At 51.4% G+C, this 19756-nt stretch overlaps 1 protein-coding gene across 1 annotated transcript in view; it reads right to left on the reverse strand.

The window, feature by feature from the left end:
* Positions 1-19756, reverse strand: part of LOC107110446 (collagen alpha-1(V) chain) — a 291309-nt gene that overhangs the window by 183012 nt on the left and 88541 nt on the right. Inside the window, exon 5 of the mRNA XM_015411231.1 lies at positions 7543-7674. Coding sequence (XP_015266717.1) covers positions 7543-7674 — 132 coding nt within the window. The remainder of the gene's footprint in view (positions 1-7542; positions 7675-19756) is intronic.

Consider the following 19756-nt stretch of genomic DNA (forward strand, 5'->3'; position numbering starts at 1 on the left):
GGCCAAGCAGTTCTGCTGCTCTAAGATTCTCCCCGTTCCAACACCTGATGAAACTTAGTGCCACTGATGAGCCGCTGGGAGCAGGCCTCCCCAAAGGGTGCAAGCAAGAACATGAACACAATGTTTACAACTCTTGCATGTCCATAGTGTCCACCCGCCTGGGAGGCTGCATACTGCATCTCTGCATGATTCAGTGTTCAGTGGGTCGTTTTGTAGAAAAAGAGCTAGGGGAACTCATTAGCATAACTCATTAGCATATGCCACACCCCCTGACATCAGGGGCCCGGTGGTGGACCTGCAAGGCCGGCGGGAGTGCGAGGAAACCCTGCCAAGGCCCTCCCTGGCCCCAGGCAGGCAGGGGTGGGGAGAGGCGGGGAGGAAGCAACTTACCCTCCCTCTTCTCCTGCCTCCTCCTGGCTGAATGAGGGCCGGAAGCGGGGCGGCCGGAAGCAGGGGGCGGGGCTTCGTCATGTGCCCCGCCCCCCGTACTTCACCCGGGGGGAACTGCGTTCCCCCGCAGTCCCCCCCGAAATGACCTCTGGCTGTGACCACCATTTTGATATTTATGAAAATGTTTTAAATTTTAATGTAATTTTATTAACATTTTTTTTGTATAAATGATGTTGTTACCCACCTGGAGCCCGCTTCTGGGAAGGGGGGGGTCTATGGATGTGAAGGAATAAACAAACAAACAATCCACTCACACCTTGCCTGTGCACAGACACGCAATTGTGACCACAGCCCAGTGACTCACAAAGGGGATCGGTGTGGGAGAGCTTCTTCTAAAAGTATGTTGATTCTCATGTTTATACATGCTAAAAAATCACTCTGTTTAGGTCTAGATTGTCTCAAGGCTTAAATTCAGGAAATAAAGTTATCAGAAGTTTAGGAAACACCCAACTAAACCTTAGTGGATTCATTAGTCTATTCTATGAATTAAATTGCGAGCCATACCCTTATTTTTTATATCCTTAATCAGAATTGTTTAAAAATAAGATGAAGGATCCTTAGAGAATAATAAAAGTACCCAAGGCCAGGTCTACACATACTGCAGAAAGACTACTGAGCCTGTAGACTGCAGGTGGAGGCAGCCACTTCAGAATGCTTCCCCACATTTTTAAAAAATCTGCAAGGAGAAAACTAGTGCATCAGGGAGAAAGTTCTCTCTTCCCTGTGATAGTTTACTACCACTAGAGAGGGCCTTTTTTATGCAGAGGACCACTGAAAAATGTGAGACCCCCAAGCCCTGCATTCTGCTATCTCAACTCTGTCACCTCATGTCCATCTTGTTGAGTTGTCAGTGAAGATCCAGCCAAAGCAGGAAGAATTCCGTTTCGCACAAACACACCAGCAATGGCAGATGGCAATGCAAGCAGGCAGAGCAGCTGTTTAGGTGGCATGTGCTCACTGGATCATTGCGACAGCTGTGAGCCCCTGGAGCTGCCCTGACTGGATGTTCTCTGGCAAGGAAGGGTCTTTCCAGCTCAGGCACCCAACAGGCCTTGAAGGGAACTTGCTGCGGTCTGAACCTGGGATGTTCTACAGGCAAAGTCTGCACTCGACTGCTGAGCCAGGTACCTTCACAGGTGTCAGCTGCCCTTGCTGTTTTATAAAGCCTCGACTGCTGACCACGGCAAGAGCAGCTGATCTTCCTGGATGGGCAAGAGTTTGGGTGCTTTATTGGAATTAGGAGAGAATATAGCACTCTCTGTTTTTGGTGGGGTAAGACCACCTTTGTCTAACTCTGTTGGATCCCACTCCTCCGATGGTGGAGTGCAGAGGACAAAGCCATGCTTTGCCATCTCTATCCGGAGCAGGAACTGGCCCCCAGTTTAGCTGACTGGGCCGCACTGATCCAGGCCACACTCACAGCAGCCTTCAGGCTGAACTACTGCTATACATAGAGGTAGGTGCCCCTGAAGACAAGCCAGAAACTCCCACTTCTCCAAATGCTGCCGCTCATTTACTATCGAGAGTTAGTCAAGAGCATTACCCTGGCCCCGGTCACACGGCAAAGTTGCCACGGGAGAGGCACGGGAGTCCCGCGGATTTTCCAGGCGTGATCTCACCTCAACATCTGGGAAGCGCAGTGCTCCCGTGGCGAACCCGTGGCTCCCCACCGAAGATGCGGAGTTAAAAACGAGTACCTACGAGGTACTAGTTTCCAGAAACCGCGGGGCAAGGGCGGGCATCTGACCGCATTTCCGGTGGACTTCTGTGGCATCCGGCGCTCGCCCATGTCCCGTCGCAAAGAAGGTTTTTTTTTTCAAGTCTCCACAGGATGCGCACAAGCACCCAACGGAGCATGCGCACAAACAGGAAGTGGCGTTTGCCACAGGAGCCGTGCGGCGCGAGTGCCGGTTTGAACGCGCCGTGCTGCTTCTTTGCCACGCTGCGGACTAGCCGTCTGATCTGCATCTGAAGCCTACCCACGGGACCTCCAAAGGACTTCTGATTGGGCTGCCGCATGTTATTTTCCTCCGGAGCAATTAGCCACGCCTCCCCCCCCCCCGCATTTTCCGGCCCATATGACCGGGGGCCCTGACTGCCTATTTGTCTCTGAGTCCAGTTCAAGGTTCTGGTCATCACCTGTAAAACCCTTTATGGCCCAGGGTCCACAGATGATAGATCAGGACGTGGGAGACCCAGATTCAAGGTCTCACTCTGCCATGGAAACTTGTGGGGTGGCCTTGGGTCAGGCTCACACTCGCAGCAGAGCCTACCTTCCTTTTTCTGCTCAAACCAGCATACCAAGTGCTTTATTTCTCTTTGGTGCCTCTAGCCTCCTGGGATGGCCTTCCCGTACATGTCAGGAAGGTTTCTCCTCTAGTAGCATTCCAGTGCCACTCTAAGGCTGAATCACTCAGCAGGGCCTTTCCAGTCAATTGGAAGCTGCTCAGAGAGTGGAAGTCTAACACCTGCTGTTTGCATCAGTTGCTTGAATCTGTTTTAATTGTCAAATAGGTAATTTAATTTTTAGATGTATTTTAAACAACAGTATAACCCACCTTTAATCATTTCTTGGGGGAAGGTGTGTGTCAAACTCTGCCTCTAGTTTGCCATGATGTCTGGGGGATGGGAAATGCCGGGGTGTGTGTGAGTGTTAGAGTGTGTGAACCGCAGGGTTGTAGAAGCTGAAACTCTTTCTCCAAGATACCTCCCTGAATGCCAGGGATGACCTTGAAGTTAAAGCTGTGCTTTTCTCACTTTCATAGATAAGTGAACCATATATTTCCAGGGGTTAGAAGCCTAAAATGTAGGTGGGAGGTTGGCAACGTGTGATTGGTGCACTCTGGTTTGAACTGTCTATAACGAAAGTGTCAGAACTCCCTCTTTTCGACTGCTGCATCAAGAACACGATGACAAGCGAAGGCAAAGAAATCCCAATGGGGACAGGGACCAGCACAACAACCGAGATCCTGATCCCCAATCCAGATGACCAGAAGGGCAACAGCGCAGCCGGTGTGTGTGCCAAGACAGGGTCCACAAGCTCAAGGAGGCTTTCCCCTACCCAGGCAGGTGCGAAGACCTGGCCTGGATCTGCACCCCGGGACAATGAGGCAAGAAGACTCGCCCCGACCTGGAATGAAGGAGAACCTCTCGCACGTTCAGTGATGATCCTGAGAGACTGCGAGTGGCAGAGGCACAGAATGAAGAGGTGAGTGTGGAACACTTCCGAGTGGAGATCCGAGAAGAAGTTGAGGCACTCCGGAAGGGCATCCAGATACTGATTCGGAACCTCCCAGAGATTGTCCGCAAGCTCATGGAGAAAGAGCCAAGCAACGGAGAGGAAGAGGCAGAACCAGAGCAGACGCCTCCCCCCCCTCCAGCCAGGCCGGTGGGCCCACCAGACCCGGTGCAGGGACCAGATTGCCCCAAGGAAGCCCCAGAGGTGACTTTCGATGGCACCCCAGAAAAACTGGTGTTCTTCACTATTCAGGTGCAGAAATTCCTCTGGGAATGGGACCATACCTTCGCTTCCCACAAGCACCCGGTAGATTATGTGGGGGCTTGGCTGCAAGATCGCACAGCAGACTGGTTCGTGGGGCTGTATAACGTGGGAGCCCCAGAGCTGTGCAGACCCTACGACAGCATTACAAAGACCCGTTAGAACTGGAGGGAGCTTGGACACGTATTCGAGGAATGAAGCAGGGGTCTCATACAGTTCATGAATACTCAGGCAAGTTCAAGACAGATGCCACCAAGTTACAAGGTTGGCCCGAGGAGGTGTTCATCGAGTTTTACCATGGAGGCCTTAACCCTACCATCTTGGAGAAGGCACTGGCACAAGACAACCCCCTCACCCTGAATGGCTGGATCCAGGTGGCCTGTGAAGCTGGAAATCGCCTCAACCTGGTGCGGATGTACTACCCGAAGACCCCGGGCAAGGGGGCTGGGGGGGGGTCAAAACCCACCCGGGCTCGTACCACCAGCACGGGGGGAGACCATGACCACCAGATGCACTTAGGTCACTGTCTGCATTGTGAGGCCCCAGGGCACTTTGCTGCTGCCTGTCCCCAAGGGAGGAGCCCCAAGAGACCAGAGAAGGAAGAGACCAAATGGAAAAGACCAAAGACTCCAGGAAAGAAACCCAAACCCTCCAAAGCTCTAGACCAAAGACTCCAGGAAAGAAACCCAAGCCCTCCAAATTGCAATTGGGGCCCCAGGACAACCTGGAAGGCACCTCGTCCAGTGACAGAGAAGAACATCAGCTGGCAGGAGAAGGCCAGGACTTGTTGTGAAGAGCGCCAACTGGCAGGTCCAACAACCGTCGGCATAAGATTCCCCCCTCTTTTATTTTGACTATTACCGTGATTAACCCAGGGGGGATGCACATTCAAGTGAAGGCCCTAATCAATTCAGGCTGCACCAGGGACATGATTAACCCAGCCATAGTCACAAGTTTGGGAGTAAAGGTGCACAAATTAAAGGAGCCCATAGTGTTCTCCCAAATGGACGGGACTCCAATGAGGGGGAGGCCTATTGCTACTGCACAATCCCTTTACCAGTGGGGGTAGCCTCACACTGGGAGCTGCACTCATTCGTGGTTAACCCCACAGCTAAATTTCCCATGGTGCCTGGGATTCCCTGGCTACATACAGTGGAGTACCGGGACCCTAACCTTCCTAGACCCCTGATGTCAGAGCCACCGATGGGATCCCGATTGAGGGGAAGAGCCCCACCCCGTGGCAGAATGGGTCTGTCTAGCGTGGGAAGAACTAAATCTAATACCCATGGAGTACAGGGAGCTGGCCTGGGTCTTTGAGTAGGAGGAGGCGGATGAGTTACCTCCCCACCCCAAAACTGACTGTGCAATAGAGATCCTGCCAGGGCACCAAATGCCCAAAGGGAAGCTTTACTCCATGAGCTCTACCGAGAAGGCAGAGCAGCAAAGGTTCACTGACAAAAATCTGGCCCCGGGGGTTCATCCAGCCAGCAACCTCTCTATTTACAGCCCCTGTACTCTTAAGCAAGAAAAAAAGATGGGGGGTTGAGACTGCATGGATTACAGGGAGCTGAATGCAATGTCTATGTCTAATGCTTAGCCCCTCCCCCTTTTAAAAGACTTATTGGTCGAGGCCTCCCAGGGTCAGATTTTTACCAATTTGGACTTGAGGGATGCCTACTTTCGGGTACACATCAAAAAAGGGGATGAGTACAAAACAACGTTTAACACACCCCTCGGACAGTTAGAGTATTGGGTGATGCCCTTCGGACTGACAGGGGCACCCTGGGTGTTCATGAACTTGATTAGATGATACCTCGATTTATTCCAAAGATAAGGAGTCACATGTGAGGTTGGTGCGTGACGTCCTGAAAGCCCTTTATGAGAACCACTTGTTTGCAAAGCTTTCCAAATGCGAGTTCCATAGGGAGGAGGTGGACTTTCTGGGGTACCGAATATCCAGGAAGGGACTGGGAATGGATTCCTGGAAGGTTTGAGATGTGGTGTGATGGGAATCCCCTAAAATGCAACATCAATTACAGTCTTTCCTGGGGTTCGCCAATTTCTAATTATAGAAATTATAGTACAGTATAGAATTTATAGTACAGGTGGATGCCTCAGACATGGCCATGGGGGGAGTGATCCTGCAGAAGGGGGAGGATGGGAAGTTGCACCCGATGGTCTATGTCTCCAAAAAGTTCTCAAAGACTGAACAGAACTGGGCTGTGTGGGACAAGGTGGCTGCCGCAATTAAACTGGCTCTAACTACTTCATGGCACTGGCTGGAGGGGGCTAGAGTTCCATTCGAGGTGTGGACTGATCACAAAAACCTTCTGTGCTCCTTGTGAAGAAATGCATTTTTCTTTGGACGTTTGAAATGAGCAAAATCTTCACTTTAAGTTTTAATTTTTTTTGTCTTTGGGCAGAGAACAGGCTGGGGAGGAGGAGTCAATTCAGTTGCTTTCTAGAATTACCTCAGCCCACCTTCATACAAATGCTAATAGGTCTAGACAATGGGATGGTCAAGCTCTCCTCCCCATCTCCAAGCAGGGAAGTGAGGTTTGGAGGAATTAAATACTAGAGAGGCCTCAGGAAGGAAATTAAGAGAAACTTCAGGATAAGCCTCTCTGACCTGGCCTGACCGGGTCAGTGGGAGGGGAAAGGGAGAAGAGGAAGCTCTTTTGTGCTGAGTCCATCAGAGCAGACAGAACTCTTAACTGAGGTCTGGAGGAGGCAGCCATCAACCAAGTGCTGGCCTGAAGAGCTGGAGGAACCTTCAAGGTAATGATAACTCTGTAGAGATCTGTAACTTCTTAAGCTCAGGAGCCTGTCCTATATTTCAACATCTGATAGGGCACATATAGAGAGAGGGATAGAGGTCTTGAGTTTTACCCTATTCTTTTGAATCCCTTGCTCAGTCTGGTGCTGTGCAAAAAGTATGCTGGCCGTGGTTCTCTGTACCACATAGACTCCTACCATCTTGGACACACTATTTTAAAAGGAGCACCAGGGGGAAGGCAGTCAGTTGGCAAGCAGCTATTCCTCCAGGGGCACACAAGGCAGTAAATGGTCCCCATAGTGACCGGGAGCAGGGCAGCAGGAGACAGAGGGGCAAGGCTTCAGACCTTGGAAAGGGAGCTGGGAGTCCTGACCTTCCCAATGAGCAATTCCTAAAAAGGTCAGGTGGTGGTGACGGGTTACCAGAGAGAGAAAAGCCTGTCCAGGTGTTGGGGAAACCTTGAAGGGCAGGGTGGAACAGGGCCTGTAGGCCACAGCAGGCCCATTCCACCACACTCCTCCTTCGCAATGTACCTCCCACCTTCAGACTGGAATAGAAAGGTTCAGAAATCTCCATTTCACCTGGCATCTGAGGAAGGCAGCTTTGACTCTTGAAAGCTTCTACCTTGAAAATCTTGATGGCCACTCAAGGTGCTCCTGGATTCAGATCCAGCTGTTCAGCAGTAGCTGAGCAACACAGCTACCCCTCCGAAACTACAACAGTATGTACATAACAGTGTACACAGCAGACCTAAGATTTTTTTTGGGGGGGGGGTGGATCATGACGCTATTTGAGAAGCAGAATGCCTTCGACTTACGTATTCATCAGGATTGGGATCCTGAGACTGGGGTGCTTCTGGAACAGCCGTGTCACAGTCTGGGCTGTAGTGCTCACAGTAATCGGCGGCTGCTCGATGATCATCCACCATAAGGAGCTGCTGGATGTCGCCCTGTGGGGAGTGTGGGAAAAACAAGACAGTTCAGAGATGGTACCCAAAGGCGAAACTCCATATTCAAACAAGAGAAGCCCCCCTCCCCCCAGGAAAAACTACTGTGGCTCTGAGCGACAAGTGAGCCTATGAAGGAGAGAGTCCCTGCCTGCAGCTGAATGTCTCTTTAGGGCAGGGCCGCCAACCACCAGGTAGAACCTGGAGACCAGCTCCCCTGGAGAAAATGGCTACTTTGGAGGGTGGACTTGATGGCATTATACCCTGCTGAAGCTCCTCCCTTCTTCAAACTCTGCCCTCCCAAGGCTTCACCCTCAATCTCCAGGGTAGCGAGAGATTGTCCTGGATAAGCATCAGCTGTCCCAAGATTGGGGCACAGTCAAGGTTGCTCCTTGAAGTTTACCCCCGCGCGTACGCGCACGCAACCCCCCCAAATGCTCTCTGAATTCTGACAATAAACATTGTCTCTCAGCATTTCAACACCCTATGAATAGTCACTGAACATAAATTCAGGTGGGCAGCTGTGTGTCAGGTTCCCAGCCAACCCACTCTTCACAAAGGCTTTCGTTAGGGAAGGTTTATTGAAGAGATTTGAGATGCTGCAAGGATGACTTCTTTGTCAGGACTGAGAAGTGGAAGCGGGGACAGAGTGTACAACTGAAACCCACATTCCAAGCAAACCATAAGTATAAGCAATCCTAAGAACCCAGGCGGATACAATGGTTCAACTAGCCACTCAAAAGTCTTATCGTCTTCAAGGACACACTCACGCGAAAGTTCCGTGAGGTGCTGCTTGGGAAAAAGGTTACCAGCGTTGCCTCCCTCAACTACAGACATCCAGTAAGTACCACTCCCTCCCACAGTCTCTCTCCCTCCCACCAGGAATGTCAGTGAGGGTGAGCGATAAGCGGGCGGCTGGATACATCTGCTTTAGCTAGCGAAAGCGAGGGGGAGGGGAATGGGGGTTGCGGGTTACATAGACCAGGTTGGTAATATTACAGGTGTTGAAGACATAATTAAGAACATAGTAGAAGGTGAACCCGAGTCTGACACCGTGTTGCTCTGAGGCAGCAGAACAAAGTTCGAGTCACTGCACATGTGGTTACCATTTGCCACACACGGCATTTGATTTCAGTGCCTGAAGTGCTTTTTATATATCTATCGGTGGCCCCTGCCACACGGCAAGGGAAAAGCCTCTTAAGGCGCGACTTTTAAAAGCCGTGCCAACATTGAGATGCCGCGGCGGGATCCCATGGATCCCCTGGCCGCGGCGCCTTTTCTCCCCGGCGCGATCAAACGCCGGTGAGAAAACACGGCCCTAATCGGGAGCCGGCCGAACTGCGCATGTCGGAGCATGCGCAGTTCGGCTCCGGGCTGGGGTTGTGCCAGCGCAAGGAGGCGCCGGCGATCATACGCCCGGCTAGAAGCGCGGCTTCAAGTTGAACCACCAAGGTAGGTGGTTTCAACTTGAAGCGGATTTGAGCGGGGAAGGGCCAGTTCGGGGATGGAAGCACCACGCTTCCCAGATGTTGTGGTGTGATTGCGCTGGTTTGATCCGCCCCCGAACTGTCCCGCAACTGGCCCAAATCACCTCGTGTGGACGGGACCACAGTAACCCTTTTAGTCTAAAAAGGGCCAGGTTAGTGGTCACGGGACTGTGGATGCCCCATTCAAAATTTGACTTTGAATTACAGGCTCATGGACAGCTAATACAAACACACTATATAGCATGAGATGGCAACCAATATAAACAGACTCTTCTTTAAAGTTAGTTAGTGTAACTCATATGATCCTTGTTGTTTGTATCAATACAACAAATGACAACATGGTCTATTTCTTAGAATAACTAATAATAACAAACAACAGCATGTACTTTTGTTCCATACAACTTTGTGAATGTTGTGTATTAAGCTCTGCAGTGAGCTTGAGTTCCAAACAGGATTGTAAATACACCAATCAGAGCCGCGCAATGTTCTGGAGGGAAGCACTCTGATTGGACCTTATCTGTAAATAGTGATTGGTTAATATCTGACTTGTGGGCGTGGCTACCCAAGCCCGGACTGTTTAAAAGAGAGCCTGTTGCTCTGTATGTTTGTCTCATTCTGATTTCTTCTGACTTCGTTAATAAAGCTGATTCACTGTTCACTAGCTGACTGTTCAACCCTGACTGATCCCTGGAAGGCCAGATAATGAAACTGAAGCTCAAATACTTTGGCCACCCAATGAGAAGGGAGCACTCACTGGAGAAGACCCTGATGCTGGGAAAGATTGAAGGTCAAAGAAGACGGGGACGGCAAAGGATGAGATGGTTAGACAGTGTCATCGATGCAACGAACATGAAGTTGAGCAAACTTCAGAGGACGGCGGAAGACTGGAAGGCCTGGCGGGAGCTGGTCCATGGGGCTGCAAAGAGTCGGACTCGACTGTGCGACTGAACAACAACAAAGCTGTGTTGACTCTCGTATTTAACAAATGGCGACGAGGATGGGATACTAGAGCGGGTAGGCAGCCCGGCTGAACCGACGCCAGAATGGCGGACGACCGAGAAGCCCCTGAAGGACCCAGGGCAGAAGAACGAGACCTGGCTGATCAAGCGGCTGCAGCACTTGTACCAGTGCCTGCACCCCGAACAGTGATGGCCGTCAACCCATGGTTCGAAGCGTTCGAACCAGACCTAGAGGACTGGGACTCTTAGCTCGCCAGATTCGAGTTCCACCTCCAGGCAAACCAGATCAATGATGAGGACCAGCAGAAGGCGACGCTCCTCAGTTCCTGTGGGAGAGTGGTATTCGACGTCGCTCGGTCCCTGGTTCCTCCAGCTGAAATCAAGGCTGTGTCCCTGGCTGACCTCAAGCTGAAGCTGAAGCTGAAGAGCCATTTCGCATCGCAACCATCGCAGATCTTGTTGCTCTGTATGTTTGTCTTGTTCTGATTTCTTCTGACTTCGTTAATAAAGCTGATTCACTGTTCACTAGCTGTGTTGAGTCCCGTACTTAACAGTGAAAGATTTTACAGCATATACTTTTGCTTAGTGCAGCTTGTGAAAGCTTCTGATGGGGTCCCACTTTACTTTTAGCCTGTTTCTTTATCTTTATCAAAGAATCCTCACACTTAAAGACTACATGAATGGAAGACTTCTGTAATACTTCTATGGGGTACTGCTCCTGTTTCAAATCTGTCTTCTCACTGGGAAGTCCCACTCTCTCCGGACTGACAGCTCACTCCAGACGTTGGCCACTCCTCTGCTACCTGCTTTTCTCTGTCTCCACAGTCTGTTTTCCCCAGGGACTTCTTCATTAGAAATTCCCCACACCACCAGGAGTCAAAACACCTCCTCCCTCTTGGAGTCCCCTCCCCGTCCTCCTCCTGCCCTGTTGGAAGGCAACCCCTCACCCAGGAAGCACTTCTCCCTAGTCTGGAGGGCAGTGTTTCCAGGCTAGGCCCCCTAGGCAGGTGGAAACACACAATTTTACAAGGCTTACCTATGCATGCGTATGCATATATGGGCCCATTACAATCTCTCGTTTGTTGTTGTTCCGTTGCAAGTCGAGTCCGACTCTTCGTGACTCCATGGACCCCATGGATCACATCATGCCAGGCCCTCCTGCTTTCCGCTGTCCTCTGGAGTTTGCTCAATTCCATGTTCGTTGCATCGGTAACATTGTCTAACCATCTCATCCTTTGCCGTCCCCTTCTTCTTCTTCTTTGACCTTCAATCTTTCCCAGCATCAGGGTCTTCTCCAGTGAGTGCTCCCTTCTCATTTGGTGGCCAAAGTATTTGAGCTTCAGCTTCAGTATCTGGCTGAGATGGGGAGAGGGATTCTCCTCCCCCCGGCAGGTTTCAGGCCCCCGCTACCTGCCCTCTCCTTGCTGCCGTTGCCGCTGATAGGGGGAGGGAAGCCTTCTGGGCCAGAGGCCGCACGGGGCTCACCAGCGCCATCATTCCAGGGGAGAAGCCTTGGCAGACCTGGTGGCTGGGGCCTGCCATCCACCATGCAGGGGGAGAAGCCTTGCCAGGACTAAGGAGGGCAGGGACAGAGGTCTATGAAATTAAGCATGGGGTGGAGAGAGCTGACAAAGAAGGGTTTTTCCTCCCTCTCCCCAAATACTAGAACTTGAGGACATCCAATGATGGGCAGTAGATTCAGGATGGTCAACATGAAATACACAGGGGGTGATTGAAATGTGGAATTTGCTGCCAGAGGATATCATGATGGCCACAGGCCTAGACAGCTTTAAAAGGGGATTCGATTGAAGACTTCCAGTTAAAGACTCTGCTGAAACTTTCCAAGAAAGCCGGTTAGGAAACTTCTACAAGGGAGAAGCCTGACTCAGAAAGGCTCCCTAGTTTGAGACATGCGGGAGGCAGGCCCGTAGCTAACGTGGGGCCCGCCCCCCTAGCATTTTTTCTGGGCCCCTCCCTCCCAGGCTGGCCCCAAAGTGCCTCAACTCACCACCTCTGACTTGCCTGCCAGAAAACTGAACACTATGAGTGCCTTGGTCATTAGCCCCCTCCACTTGCCCTGGAGCTTGGCAGGGGTGCAGTGCTGCCTTAGGGGAAGGCCAGCTTTTAAGGAGTTCCACTAATCAATTTACAATTGATTTAATTAACTTTGATTTTATTAGCTGGTGGCCCCCACCCGGCCCCCTCCCAAAAAATCCCTTAGCTACGGGGCTGGCGGGAGGAGAGGTGTGGGCAAATCCTGGCCAAAACGCAGTCCGTGTTCAGGAGGAAACCAAGAGCAGCTCATGTCTGCAACCAACAGCCAGCATTTGGGGGGGCATCACGGAGCCTCAGCTCTTGAAAGTGGAGGCAGGCAGGCAGGCTCACCCAGGTGCCAATTTTTAGAGGGCGATCTTTCGTTCCAATTAAAGTTCAGAAGTCCCCCAGGGAGCAATGACAAACCTAAGATCCAGCCGGCTAGATAATAACACCCTCCCTCTTGAAGCAGGAGGAGCTGAATGACCATGGGAGGAAGGGTTCTCCCAAATTATTATAAATTATCAGGACACAGAGGAGTTATCTTGCATCTTGCTCTTTACTTGGGAGTACAAACCAGGAAATCACACCTCCCTTTGTAGCTGCGGGTGCAGCTCGTCACTGTGTGATCAGGTGCCACTGCGGGTAAGCCGGGGGAGGTTGGGCCATTTGTTTCCCACATGCGCATAAACGAGGGATCGCACCTCCGCACCCCTATGGAGTATGCGATGATGCACCTACTGCAAAGACCAGAGGGGGGGGATGGCACCAAGCCGCGATGGCCTGATCAGACCATCCCGAGGGCATGAGAGTGTGCTTGTGTGATCAGACAGGGGAAAGTCTGTCCGTGGCCCGTCCGGACCCTTTGGAGCCGGACTTTCCCCAGTGTCTTTTAACTCTGCTTCTGCAGCAGAGCAGCACGGGTTGGCGACGACCGCGGGACACTTCCCAGATGTTGCTTCCTGATTGCGGCCTTTAGATCCGGCAGGCATCCACACCTATGTCGGATCTAAAGGCGTGTGGGATCTCAGCCCTAGTTTGTTTTTGGCAGCCCTGGAAAGCAGCGCAGTGTTGAGTGGGGTCACAGGCTAGTCCCAGGGACCAAGCCAAAGGATCAGGAAGGGATCATGACACCCGTCCTTCCCATCTTCTCGCACCCTTCCTCAGCCCCCCACTCACCCACACGCCCCAGTGCCCCCTCTCGCATGACGCATGCTAGCTCATCTTTTTCCAAATAGGTTAAATCCAGTTTGGCTCTGAGACTAAACCTCTGCTATTCTTTGGCTGGTGGTCAAGAATTCACTTTAGCCCTGGCTGCACAGAAATGGACTTTTCTCATTCATTCCCCTTCTCAATTTTATCTAAGCAAGCAGAGACGACACTTGGCTCTGCCAAAGGAGGATGTTTAAACAGCTGCCAAACAACAAGCCATCTGCGTGGCCGCGAGAGGACATCTTCCGCTCGGCTACGTGGAATCCCGTTAATTGAACTGGGCCAGACTGGGCCTCGGTCCACGCACAGACTGCGCCTGCCCCTTGTCACTGAGCACTCGCCCCTATTCCTGGTGGGCGAGAAGGCTCTCCCCTCCCCAGCACCCTGCTTCGGAATAGTCCATCTAATTCTAAGGTTGTACCAGGTCTCGGCTATCACAGCGCCAGTTCACAAATAAGGAAGATAAATTAGACCCCCCAGAATTCAAGACCTGTTCATCTGCTTACTGTGCCCTTTACTGTCTACGGGCCCTATCGGCTTAGTCTGCTGGAATCACGGCCAGATTATCGAGATCTGTCCTGGACCAGCCTTGACTTATCAGAGGAAGAAGAAGGCTCCTCTAGGGCTGAGAAACCTCACCTCCCCCTCCCCCCCGCCATGGTCCCCACTACACCCCAGAGCCTCCAAAGACAGACCCCTGCCTTATGGACCACAGCAGGCTCCCATTCAAGAGCCAGGGCAATAAGCAGAGCAGCCATCACCCACCCCCAGCACCCTCAGAATCTCCTCCATGGCCTCAGGAATGAGGAGGATGAAGAACCAGAGCCTGGACTGGTGGAGGGATGCACGCTTGGGAACTCGAGGCCTTCCATCTCCAAGCCTCATGCAGAGAATCCTGACATACCAGGACTGACACGAGGACAAGAACGTCAGAAGAGCCCCGCTGGAACAGACCAGGGAGGTGGGCAATACTGCCCCTTGAGGGTGCTGCAATGATCCAGGTGGGCGGTCAGAGCTTTGGGTGCAATTGGGGGGGTGATGAATACAAATAACGGGGCGGTGGAAGTATAAAGAAAGAAGAGTCCAGAATCTATCTAAAGCAGCCTTTTGGCGGTAGGTCAAATAAGTTTGGGAACCATCTAGTCCAGCATCCCATCTCACACAGTGGCCAACCCGTTCCTCTGGAGGGCCAACCACAGGGCAGAGAGGCTGAGGCCTTCCCCATGTTGCCTCCTAGCAGTGGTATTCAGAGGTTTACTGCCTCTGAATATGGAGGTTTCCTTTAGTCACCGTGGCTAGAAGCTACTGTTGAACCTCTATCCTCCATGAAACATCAGAACTAGGCATGCTGAGAAGATCACATCCAGGCTTCTTGGAGCTCCCTCAGTCAGTTGTGAATTGACCTCCTAATCAGTTCATCTCAGTGGTCCCTGCCAACATTCACCACAAGCATATTGTGCCACTTGGCTATTGCATCTTGTGGCTGGTTTTGCCCAGTCAAAGAACTAGATCCCTGTATTTGCTGCAGAACAGGCACCATCATCCCCTGGAGTCATGGTCATTTAGGGCATTAAATTGACCAACTTGAATAAAGCACAGAACTGATTGCAGTTCATCCTGCCCTGATGCCGGCACAGTCTCCTGCATCCTTGAAATGACACCAGGAAGAACGTGTTGCCTGCTTTATATGCTTGTGCACTCAGCAGGTATTTATGAAGCGGCCACAAGAACAGTTTTCAAGGTCAGATGGGCTTGTGAGCAACCGTGGAGATACGAACGTAGCAAGCGTCACCTCAAAAAACTCAAACGGATGTTTCCTGCTTTTTGTTGTTGTTGTTCAGTCGCACAGTCGAGTCCGACTCTTCGCGACCCCATGGACCAGCTCCCGCCAGGCCATGCCTTTTCAAAAACGGGGGGTGACAGAAGCAGCAGCTGATATTAGGTGGCAGTCAGGGGGGGGGGGCGGGGGCAAAAAAGCTTGATGGCCACCTGAGAAAGACCGTCAGGCAGAGCCCTCACCACCAGAGAGGCTGCTTCGCTCCCTTTAAGCGTTATACAAACAACCTACTGGAGGAATTATATTATTCCAAACGTCTTCGACCATCCAGATGACAGGTAGAATTATATACCATTTCTGACCGATGTCAGTGGAATGGCCCTCACGCCACACATGGAGTGATGAGATGTCTGATCAAAAGTTTTGGCGAGTACGGCGAGCACAAACTCCTAGCAGCCAGTTACGATTACAGAAAAGACCACAAAAGCTCAAATGGGGGGTTCCAGATCGAGCCAGTTAAAAACTTTATGTTTCTCACTGTGCTATCTGAGAAAACCCCTTAACTGGAAAGCGAAAAGATGACAAGGAAACTGGCACAAGCAATCCACACAGAGGCCAAGGCCTTCCCTGACGTTGTCTCCTAGCATTCTTCATGGGGTGGCGGCCGGGAGGGGTGCTTTGGTTGGGAGGACCACAGTCCACTTATCAGATTAGGTCAAACTGTGGGGGATTTGGTGAATGCAGAAGAGATGGTCTGCTTCCCTGGAAAGCCTGCAGCATTCTGGAAGAGGCACGCCCTTCATTTAGGGCAAGAGGGCATAACCCAGCCCTGTCATGTTGGTGAAGGCTAGACCAAGGCGCCTGAGAACTGCCACCCTGGGAAATGCTGGAAGGAGCAGGTGGCATCACACAGCTGGACAGTGAGATGCAAACCCAGTTTCCTCAATGTGGACTGACAGCAAAGGGGTTGGTTCCTGGCTACAAAGACCTTAAAGCTAAAATACACATGACAAAAGTGCTTCGGGAGACATGAAAATTCCCAATGGTTTTGGAGCTTTAAGGTTAATAATGTTCACAAACCGTATTTACTAGAGTTTACTTTCCCCTTGCCAAGAAGGACATTTGCAAAATCTGTGTTTCCAGCCAATGCCAAAGACGAATATACCAACCGCACAAGACCTTTGTTTTTGTGATCAAAACATTCCATTGTATTCTTTGTTGAGTGTTACAGAAGGCTCCAGAAATTCCTACAGGGCCTAACTCAGAGCAACATTTGGCTTTCAAACTTTAAAAGTTGTCCATTGCCTGCTAATTCGGAAAAAAAATCTCACTGATGAGAACTGCCCTGTTTGCAGCTGCTGGTGAAAATAGTCCAGAGAGCTGTGTAGTGTCTACCTCCTTAGGTCATCTCCTTAGGTAAGTGACCCTTCTATTGATGTGGCAGTCGCCACATACCAGCCATCAAGCCCTGAAGATTTCTTTGGCTTTAAGCAAATCATGTGACAGCTATGTTTCCAGCTGTCTCTTACATTTCCTAGAATGCCTCTGGCCTCTTCCCAGGGTGCATTTTTCTCCCCTGGATCCACATGGGGCAAAGCACTGATATTCTCTCTCTCTCTCTCTCTCTCTCTCTCTCTCTCTCTCTCTCTCACACACACACACACACACACACACAAACACATACGCACACACAAGTTCACCATTGCTTGACGGCTTCAACACCAAAAGATTGCTTTTTTGGTGCAGATGGGACACTACCCCTCCCAGAAACTCAAACACAGCACTTCCCAGCAGATAGGTAAAGGTTTCCCTTGCTCGAAAGCCAGTCGAATCTGACTCATCTCTGTTTCCAAGCTGAAGAGCCAGCGCTGTCCAGAGACGTTTCCGTGGTCATGTGGCCAGCATGACTAGATGCCGAGGCGCACAGAGCACTGTTACCTTCCCACCGAAGCGGTACCTATTTATCTACATGCAGTTTCTGGCTTTCGAACTGCTAGGTTGTCAGGAGCTGGGGCCAGAGACAGGAGCTCATTCTGTCTTGTGGCACACTCAGGTCTCGAACTGCTGAACTACCGACCTTCCGATACCCCTCATAAACACCAGGTATTTTTAAAGAAATGTAGAGTTGGGTGTCATCATTTTACAGCCAGCTCCATACCAGTTATTGGCTACAGATGCTGGGATGAATGTTTGAAACTGCCTTTCCAAGACAAGGGGGGGGGGGGGGGAAATGGCTGCCAGAGTGCCCTGGTTCCTTTTGAGATATCGTCCTCTTGAACTTTAACCCTCCCAGGCAAGGGGAGCTTAACCTATTGTCCATATTTAGTGAAGGTCACACAATCTTTCACTTCCACAGTGTCTGTCTGTGTGTGTGTGTGTGGGGGGGGGTTAATCTGAGTCACTTCCTGGTCGTTGGCTATCAGGGCCCTTGAAGCATTAATCTAATCTCATATGGTAGAAGGCCTGAGTGTTTCCTTCTTTTCCAGGAGGGTATCTGATATAAATCCTCTGTCTCAATCCGTTGTGAGTTTCTATTGTACACAATAAGCGGCTAAATTTTATGCAATATTAGTAGAAATGTAACAAACCATTCATAGCGGCAGGGGTCATTTCCTGCAGGAGCGCAGAGGAGCAGAGCTCCAACAGTAAAGAGCCCAGGGGACGGGCACATGCAACACGCCCCGCCCCCTGCTCATGCTCTCCCTCTTTCTTTCCCTCCCTCTTTCTTTCCCTCTTTCCCTAGGATTTTTGCTCACAGGACTCCACAGTTTAGAGGGAGCATTGCCGTGACTGTTGTTGGCAGGGGTCATTTCCTGCAGGAGCGCACAGGAGCAGAGCTCTGGCAGTAAAGAGCCCAGGGGGCGGGCACATGCAACAAGCTCCACCTTCTGCTCCCAGCAGCCCTCAGTCAGAGCAAGAAGCAGACAGGTAAGTTGCAGAGCTCCCCCCGGTTCAAAAAAGGCCAGTGGCACCTTTAATATCGAGTTTTATTCAGGTACAAGCTCTCCCTCCTCTGCAAGGACAGATCTGCACGTTCCTCCCCCCCTACAATAGCTAGCAATCCAAAACAGTCCGGTGGAGCCTGAGCGGTGGGTGTTGCCTTCTGACACACTTCCGGTGAGGTCAGGGGGTGTGGCATATGCAAAAAGGTTATGCTAATGAGCTCCTGCACCTCTTTTTCTACGAAATGACCCCTGCATAGCGGGGAGCATTCACCTTCACAGATTCCTGCTCAGAACAGAAGAGCAGCCTCACCAGCTCAGACAGTTGGTCCATCAGCCTGCTTCTAGCAGCCAGTGCCCTGGGTAGCCCCCAAGCAGGGTAGGAAGGTGACAGGCCTGTCTTGCAATTTACCTGCACATGACAAGGGCACAGGTGTGCTGGAAGATACACAAAACAAACAAAAAGCGGAGGACTGTTTTCACCCAACGGGCCAGGTGTCTCCAAGGCCCCGCTGAATGCTGACGGGTCGTGTAGAGCGATGACAGGGCCAGTAGCAAAGTGCTCCCAGGAGCTGAATGGAAAGTCAGCCCTAAAAGCATGGGTCCCTGCAAGGGCGCCACTGGCGGCTCCCCCTCTGAGAAGGGGCTGCTCCTTCCCTTATCTCCAAAACAAGGCACTGTAGTGGGGTGGCCAGTCTGCCGACCGGAGCTTCTTCCTCCCACTCTCCTCACAAAACTGGACTCAGTTTCCCTGAACACTTGCCTGTTTCTCCTCCCACCCGCCTGACCCGCCTACCTTTCAACCTGCAAATCTTGTGCTCCCTTGCAACCCAGAGACCTCACTGGGCACTCAGCTCCTCTCTCTGGGACCTTCCTCTGACCTGTGACCAGCAGTCATTTTTATACATGCTCCTATGACTTCAGATAGAATTGCAGCAAATAAGGAAACAAAATCAATATACCCCTTAGAAGACACCCTCTCAGTAAATACATGGATTCCAGAAAGGCAAGGAGATACTTACCTGCCCACCAGCCAACCTGAACTCACTTGCATTTGTAGTATCAACCTGAGAGACTAATAACAATTTACAGTTTAAGCAAGTGGCTCAACCAGTGGCAGACAGCCCTGAGAAATGGCAGTGCCACGCCACTCACAAAAGGCAGTCAGCACATCAGAATCTGAACCTCAACAAGATCGATGTGCTTGGGACTTCCGGTCAACGGAACAGCGATGGCAGACACTCTTCCCACAACGGGGAAAGGCGAATTGCACACCAGCGGCCTGGAGGGGTGCCACCTCAAGTGACACCCACGCGGAGCCTTTGCGATAGGCTCCAGGCCAGGGGGCTTTTGAGGGGCAGCCTCTTCGATGGTGTGATGCCGGAGAAGTGAGGCTCCCCTCCGCCCTGACGGTCCAGTCACTGAGTGGCCTTCGGGCATAAGCTGGACTGACCGGGACAAGTGCCGGAGATCGAGCAGAATGGCGTAAAACCGAGCATGGTCAGGGAAACTGACCGACAATGAACGTGAGTTCTGAAAAAACGGAGTAGTTTGAAAAGCGATCCCCCCCCCCGCGGTTGAAAAAAGAGATTCCAAAGAGGGACGCCTCTCATGCGAATGAGCGGCTAACGGACATGAAGGGGGAGAGGGGAGGAAGTAAACCGAAAGTGTTTT

This window comes from Gekko japonicus, unplaced genomic scaffold (genome assembly GCF_001447785.1).
Source record: "Gekko japonicus isolate JY-2015 unplaced genomic scaffold, Gekko_japonicus_V1.1 scaffold1287, whole genome shotgun sequence".
Classification (NCBI taxonomy): Eukaryota; Metazoa; Chordata; class Lepidosauria; order Squamata; family Gekkonidae; genus Gekko; species Gekko japonicus.